Source organism: Camellia sinensis, chromosome 11, assembly GCF_055761805.1.
Source record: "Camellia sinensis isolate YWXY chromosome 11, ASM5576180v1, whole genome shotgun sequence".
Taxonomy (NCBI): domain Eukaryota; kingdom Viridiplantae; phylum Streptophyta; class Magnoliopsida; order Ericales; family Theaceae; genus Camellia; species Camellia sinensis.
In genome coordinates, this window is record NC_138971.1 from 159631971 (window position 1) to 159640034 (window position 8064).

At 34.6% G+C, this 8064-nt stretch overlaps 1 protein-coding gene across 1 annotated transcript; it reads left to right on the plus strand.

The window, feature by feature from the left end:
• The first annotated feature begins 1917 nt into the window (after window positions 1–1917).
• Window positions 1918–6652, plus strand: LOC114300794 (sphingomyelin phosphodiesterase). The gene is made up of 4 exons (XM_028245661.2): window positions 1918–3638; window positions 5288–5434; window positions 5657–5773; window positions 5877–6652. The coding sequence occupies exons 1-4, from the start codon at window positions 2166–2168 to the stop codon at window positions 6477–6479; spliced, it is 2340 nt and encodes a 779-aa protein (XP_028101462.1). The 5' UTR covers window positions 1918–2165; the 3' UTR covers window positions 6480–6652.
• The last annotated feature ends 1412 nt before the right edge of the window (window positions 6653–8064 follow it).

The following is an 8064-nucleotide window of genomic DNA, read 5'->3' on the forward strand; positions in this document are numbered from 1 at the left end:
TCGAGATTGAGCAGGCCTGGCAGATCTCCGTACAACTTGAGTTAGGGTTAGACAACCTCCCAACATGACCGAATCCATCCGAATTGCACTCTTACTCTTATGAGGAGGAATTAATAACTTTTCTTCCTCAATTGATAGAATTTGGTAAAATGTAACGCTTTTGATTAAAAATAAAAATAAAAGTTTTATAAATTATTCTTAATGTCATAACATCTTATGTATTTTTATGATTTTATTTTGTAAATTTTATTTTAAAAAGCAAATTACACTTTCATCACTTTAAAAGTTAAAAAAATGTAAGGGTTACATTTGTATAATGTTTTTTTATTTTCGTGAATTATCCGTAATATGAATTACATGTTAGTTGAGTCAACTTGTATTGTATGATATTTTCCATTACAAATACACAATGGTTGTTGGAATTTGAATTAAAAATGAAGAAAAATTTGATAATTTCAACGTCAAAGAGTGATAGAATATTCTATTTAGAGATCAAAGTTAAAATACATGGATTATTTCTACTATTTCTAAGCTATCTACAATGAGGGATAAAACAAAAATTTCGCCTCTAATCCTATGGGAATAAATTTGAATACCACATTCTCTTATGGATTGCTAGTCTCTTCACTAGGGATATTTCTGATCTCATAGAATTGTTAGTCCGGTAGTTATTTCTATAAACAGTAATATCAAATCTTTTAATTTTAGACCTCTAATGACATGGTAAACACTCATTGAATAGTTTTACATTTTAATGAGATATCCAAGTAATGTGACTTATGACACATGTTGGAATTGATTTAGAGAGTCCAAAATTAAAGATTCAAAACATTTTCCTTTATACAAATAGACATAAATAACTTATCTAAAGCTCGTAATCCAATCTCATGTGCTATGGAAGAAAACAAAGATTAAGAGGCTATAATAAGTCCAATTTGTTCAAATTTAAAAATTTATTGCTTACCTAACAACTCAATGTCAAAGGGAATTTTATCTAAACATAAGTCAAATTCAAATTCAAATTCAAATAATTTAATCTGTTTTTGCAATCTTAACTAGAAGCTTCGATTTTAAAATAATTGTAAAATTTTTATGAAAATATTTTTATAAGATATTTAATAACAAAATTCTTGATAATAAAAGGATATATAAAAAAAAAATTTAAAAAAAAACTATTTAAGACTTGTAAAAAAGTCTCACAATTATATTCATAATAATGTGATATTATATGTATTAATTTTTAATAATATAAAATTTCACTCTCTTATCACTTTATTATAAGTAAATTGTGAATATCTAAGAACATCTCCAATGGAGTTTTCAAAATACTTGGCAAAGTTATAATTTGGCAATAGTGACAAAAAGTGGGTCTCCAATAATTTGCTATTCTACTTGCCAAAAATGGCGTATGCCATTTCTATTCTCAAATTTGGCAAGTAGAATAGCAACTGCCAAACATGTTACATCAGCAAATATGAACAGATTTGTGACTCCAAATTCAGTTGAAAAAACATAATTGAAACAGTAGAAAATAAAGTAATTTTTTGATGGGGCCGAATTATATATATATATATATATTTTCTTCTAATTATTTATTATTTTTTATATTTGTCTAGTCGGGAATAATATATATATATATATATATAATTTTTTTTTTACAAATAGTTAAAAAAAAGTCACAAAAACAAAAAATAAACAAAAATAAAATCATAAAAAAACTTATATCCAAACAACATCTATAATTTTGAAAGAAAAATTAATTGAAAATTACCAAAATAACAAGTGACTATTGAAATATAATTACTATAATTTAATAAAATAGTATTATTTATTATTAAATTATAACAATAATAATGATATTATAGCAACAAGCAAAGATACTCTAATAATACTCAAAACAACCAACTACGCGGGATTATAGTGTCGCGCAAATGCACCGCTACGCCGACCCACACAGTAATTGTTGCTCCACGTACCCTTCGCATGATACCGACCTTCCAGATCCTCGTCCATCTAACGGTCCACAACAAACCATCTTCTCTCTCTCTCTGTCTCTCTCTCTCTTCCAAGCTGGGCATAAAAGGGCGCCATTTGCTTCCTCTCTCATTTAAATCTTCAAAACCCTTGTGTGCCCTAATCCCCAATCTCTCTACTCTATCTCTACAATGATTTCTCACACACATGCAACGGACACCCAGACCAAATCCACCGACCTCGCATCCAAAATCCTCGCCGCCACAACGCCGCAGCAGATCGCCGCCGTGTGCGGCGCAATCGAGTCGTTTCTCCACAAACACACCCCGGACCAGACTCGCTGGTTCTTCTCCATCACTTTCCCAACCCTAATTTGCAAAATCTTCGGCTTCGCCGAGTCGCCACCTCACCGGCCTCCCCAGTCCCCCACCGCCTGGGTCGACTCGGTCGATTCTGAGCTCGCTTCTAGGGTTTTCAACCTCCTCTCCCCGATTGGTGTCTTGATGTCTTCGATTTCGGCCGTCGATCGTCTTTCGTTGATGAAGTACGTGTTTCCGATCGAGCGATTGCCTGAGTGGGTTAGGTTTTTGCTTCAGAGCGAGCGAGATTGCCGGGTTTTGGCCGATTTCTGTCCCTTGTTTAAAGGTAGGATCAAGGAAGATTCAATTAAGGGTTCGTTTCAAGTTCAATTGAATGTGTTTGAGTATTACTTTTTCTGGTTTGCTTATTACCCTGTATGCAGAGGAAATAATGAGAATTCTGATACCGTGAGGGTTCGGAGGAGTCGAAAGTTTCGATTGGAGAATTGGGCTTCTTCATTTCCTGGATTATCGACCAATAAGCGTGGTGGCTCAGAGCAGAAAGTTGAGTGTGGTTTGTATTTACGCCTTCTTTATTCTTATCTTCGTGCATTTGTGCCAATTTCTGTTAATACACACCAACCTTATCGTAGCTCGCTTCTACATTACAATTCGAGCTATGATAATTCTGTTGTCGATCAAGCCGAGTTCATTGTTAATGCCCTGAAACACTTTTGGTTAGTCGATAACGATTTCTCACCCGTACCTGTGAATGTATGCAAATCGTTCGGAGGGTCGTTTCCTTTTCGTTCGGTTCTTGGCGAGACTCCGCCCACTTCTGGGTTGGGAGAGGTAGTCAATTTGTTTGTTAAGTATCTGAATTTGAGTTCAGTTGCGCTTACTGAAGTGTCTGATCAGGTTGAATGTAGTGAGAGTCCTAGGTGGAGGGTATTGGGATCTTCTGATGTTTTCAAGTCGAGGAATGCTATGTCAGCAACTTCTGGTGTGGATTCTATTGGTTGCTGGAACTCATGGATTCAGAGGCCATTGTACCGGTTCATATTGAGGACTTTTTTGTTTTGCCCTGTGGAGACTTCTATCAAGAATGCATCTCAGGTGTTCTCTGTTTGGATTAGTTATATGGAACCTTGGACAATCAGCTTGGAAGATTTTAAGGAGCTAGAGGCAGATGTTGGTACATTAGCTAAAAATACAACAAAGGTGAATCCCCAATATTCATCTTCATGGCAGGCCTTTGTATTGTCCAATTATCTGTTCTACAGTTCCTTGGTTATGCATTTTTTTGGATTCGCACACAAGTTCCTTCACACAGATCCAGAAGTAATCGTGCAAATGGTATCAAAGGTTTGTTTCTCACTAGCAATTCTTTTAATTACATATTGTTATGATTTGAATCACTATGCATATATTAATGTTGCTTTATGAAGGGAATAGAGAATATATGCTTAAATTTTTTTGCGGGGCCTTTATCTTGGACTTTTGAACTGAGAATTTTGGCTCAAAACTTAGAAGATTGTGGGTAACGAATTCAGACTAGTAGTCTCATGTATGATATATTGCAGCTGTTAAAAAGTGCAAAGACTGTTACCCGCTTTATTTCTTGCTGAATAAGCTGTTGGGTGGTAAATTCCCAATTCAGTCTAATCATGACTTCCATTATGGAAGGTATCATGAGGATAAGGGCGGTTCATTGGTATCCATGTTGTGGAATAACAGAGTAGTTCAAGAGATTGGAACACAGAACTTGGTATGTGTAATTAATTGAACTTGAATTCACATGTTTGCATAGTCTTCTGATAATGAACAGACTGCCTAAAACCAATAGTGGTGATAATTAGTTGGTGTCTAGAATGCAAATTGTGATTATTTGATAATAGAGTTGAAAAAGTTCTTGCAAGTAGTTGGTTTGAAGAATGGGTAGGAGGAACTTTTGGAAGCTTAAATATATAGGACTAGTTGAAGTGACTGGTTTTCTATCAGAGGGATTAGATTTATATATAGGTTATGCTTGTATTATTAGTCATAAAAAATATTACCTTTAACTGGACTGCCGAGGTTTGGGAAATTTTTTCCCATTGTTTGTATAAATGGAAATAGCTGTAAATGGCATGATGGATGGTGGAAGCAAAACATGGTTGGACATATTATCAGGAAACCTGAATCTGAAACCTTATAATTGCTTGGATTGAAACCAATCTGCCAATTATGGACTTAAATTCCCTAGAAAATTGAGTCTATTGGTGCACCACTGGGTTGTGAATTTGTCAGTTGCTAAAGGGCTATCTAACTAGTTTTACAAAACTTCCCACTTTCGCATACACGTGCAGCCAAAAGTATATGCAAGGGTAGTAGGGCAGTATCAAAGCATTAGAAGAGTTACTAGTAGATTATGGTTATACATAATTCAAAATGCCATTTATTGATGTAGTTTGAGGTTTGGTTCAGTTATTCGTCAAACACTGGCTTCAATTCAATATGAAATTTTTTTCTAGAATGAGAAATTTACATACTTTATTTAAAAGTCATTTTACATATATTTGCAAGAAAAATACCATTTGCCAGTACCAGTCCCTAGTCAATCAACGGAGCTGGGAGGTTGGACCATGTGCGGAGGTGGCTGCCCTAGAGTTGAGTTGTGTTCTCATGCTTTACACACTGAGCTGTACCATAAGACCAATTAATGATCCCTACATGTATGTAAAAGAAACCAACCTTTGCTTAGATCTCAACACATCTCCTCTTTAGCGTGTGTACATGTTAAGAAATCAAGATGGTAACATTGTAAATACATTTACTAAAAGCAAATCTAGTAGCAATCTACAAAGAATTGGCTTGCTCTCAGACGTGACATAATATATTAGTAGTCATGTCCAATTGAGAGCATGGAGTTTCTAACAATTCAACTAACGTGAGCTATTTGTATAACTTCACTCTAAATATCTTTTATTTTACTTTTTCTTATTTATGCTTGTTTTGTCTTTTTGTCTTTGCAGGTTATTAACATATTAACATCTTCTGGGGAGCTGATTGACCTTATAAAGATTGTGGACACTGTATTTCATTCGAAACCGGCTACATCATCAAAGTCAATGCTTAATAGTTTGTACAGATTTGTTCCAACAATACGTGAACAACTGCAGGTAATTTGACATCTCTTTTTTTTCTTATAATAACTTATAATTATACTGAAGCACATAAAGATTAATTATATTAAAAGCTAGATCACCAAATGCTAAAGAAAATTGTATTCAAAGAATTGCTGTCTATGGTATTCATCCATCTTATTACAGAGAACAGTTGTTGGCAGACTTTTGGTTGTTGCTTATGTGTGTGTTTATTTTAATAATTTGTGCTTGTTTAAGGATTGGGAGGATGGCTTATGTGAGAGTGATGCTGATGGATCATTTTTGCACGCAAACTGGAATAAAGATTTACGACTTTTTAGTGATGGTGATGATGGTGGACAGCAGCTGCTTCAGGTTATTTATTTGTCTTTTTTCTTTTCATGGATTTGAAAATCTGCAAGAATTTACATGATGTGAACACCATAGTTACTTAGTGAGATCATTCTTGCTCTTGCAGCTCTTCGTCTTGCGTGCAGAGTCTGAATTGCAAGCTGTTTCTGGTGATAATCTTGCAGTCAACCTTCAGTGCTTAGATTCTCTGAAAAACCGGATAGGCTGCTTATATGGCGGCCCTATCATCAAGTCAGTAGCAACCCCACTTGAAGGGAGACAACGTCAAGAATCACGAAATGATATTTTCAAGCCTAGACGAGTTGGCAAAGGCCGGTCAGCTGATATAGAGTTCAAGGGTGACTGGATGAAGCGGCCCATCTCCAACGATGAGGTTGCTTGGCTTGCAAAGCTGCTTGTCAGTTTGTCAGGCTGGCTGAATGAAAATCTTGGGCTAAACCAGGGTGAGAACAGTCCTGCTTTGTCCTATGTGGAGGTTTCAGGTGATCTTAGCAATGTGTGTGGACCCACAGAGACCATGAAAGTACTGTTGTGTTCTGTTGGTACTTGGTTTATCACATCATGTTGTGCAGCAATTGAGTTCATGAAAAAGCATGGTTTGAGGGTGAATCTCAGGATGCTAGCTTCAAAGAAGGTTGTAACAGTGTTGCTTGCGATTGTTGTATTGAACGTACTGAGGAAGGCTATTACAAAGACTCAAAGAGTGTGAATATGGTGTAAAAAAAAGTAAACAAACAGATTGAGAGGTGAGGAATCAAAAGATTATCTTCTTTCATGTTTTACAGCCATCGAGTTATCTTGTAATTAAGCGGTGAATTTTTTTTGCAACATGAGATTTCATTTGGCTTTTATGGTTAGGTTATTGTTTATTTATTTTCAAAATATTTTTATATATCGTTTTTTATTTGTTGTAAATTAAAAATTGAAAAAGTTACCAAATGACCTCACAAAGGAGGCCTAAGTTGTTATAAGATTGTCAATTTTTTAGAAGTATCATTATTTTATTTAATAAAAACTTGATTTTTAATACAAATTATTTGTAAAAAAATTTAAAATAAAAAAATAAGAAAAACTTGTGTTTTCCTTTTTGAAATAAGTGAGCTTGCACCACATTTTCTTTCATTATTTATCTCTATTCTATGAGGTTTTCACGGTCAACCTTCAAACCTTAACTCTAACTCACTGTCACCGCCTTCATTGGCAACAAAATAGTGTTTTGAAAAGTTGGTAAAAGTTGATTTTTTAATTTTTTTAATTGTTTTTTTTTTCTGAATAAAAAATATAAAAAATGATGTGATTCAAAATGAGTAAAAAGTTAAAAATTAAGGCCTTGTTTAGTTTGTGTTTCTCAAAAAATTTTGAAAAAAATTCTTTATAAATAAGTTTTCAAAAGTAATCAAACTAAACAAATTTTTTTAAAAAAAAATTTCAAAACTTGTTTGGTTTACAAATTTTTTAAACAAATTTCTCTCTTATACACATTAAATCAATCACTTTTTTCAAAATTCTCTCTCAAAATAATTTTTCAAAACATCTTTTGAAAAAAAATCAAATTAAACAAATTTTCATACTTTTTATCTCAAAACATATTTTTCAAATACAAATCAAACAAGGCCTAACTCTTTTTTTTTCTTCCCAAAACACCCCAAAGCCGTCTACACGCAAGTCTCTTCTTTTCTCGTCTCTTCCTTCCCATTCCTTTCATTTGCTACATTTTTTCTTCCCCTTTCATTGTGCCCTTTCTGTCACATCTGTCCTCCACTACACTTGCCATCTCTAGCTCCATCATCTTTCCATCGCCTTCACATTTGCCACTTCCCCTGTCATCACTCCTCTTCTGCCACCTCTTCCTTTCCTAATGTGTACTCTTTAGTATGGGTGTAAATATGGCGTGGCCTGGCCGGCCTAGTCCAGCTCGGCTCGAGTCATGTCAGGCCTTGCAAGATTCTATTAAAATTCAGATCAGGCTGGACTAGTCCATAAGTTAAAAAATTAAACCCAAGCCTAGAGGTGTTCGGACCTCTGGCTTGGGCAGGTTTGATTATTTTTTTTATTTTTTAAATTTTTTCTACTAAAATTTTATTATTTTTTACTAAAAAAGACAATGGCCTTCGGGCAGGTCGGGCTTTGGGCCGAGCTCGGGCTTGGTCCTGGGCCTAAATGGGTCAAGCTCAACCCGGGTTGCCACAGGCCGCAGGTTATTTTTACCCTCCTACTTTTTAGTGGTGTTTTGAGAAGTTGATAAAAAATTAATTTTTTATTTTTATTTTTTTGTATGACTTTTTGACTTTTTT

Coding starts and splice junctions, on each gene's coding strand:
- LOC114300794 (XM_028245661.2), top strand. CDS start 2,166: ATGATTTCTCACACACATGCAACGGACACCCAGACCAAATCCACCGAC. Junction 5,435..5,656: donor CAATACGTGAACAACTGCAG/GTAATTTGACAT, acceptor TGCTTGTTTAAG/GATTGGGAGGATGGCTTATG. Junction 5,774..5,876: donor GTGGACAGCAGCTGCTTCAG/GTTATTTATTTG, acceptor TTGCTCTTGCAG/CTCTTCGTCTTGCGTGCAGA.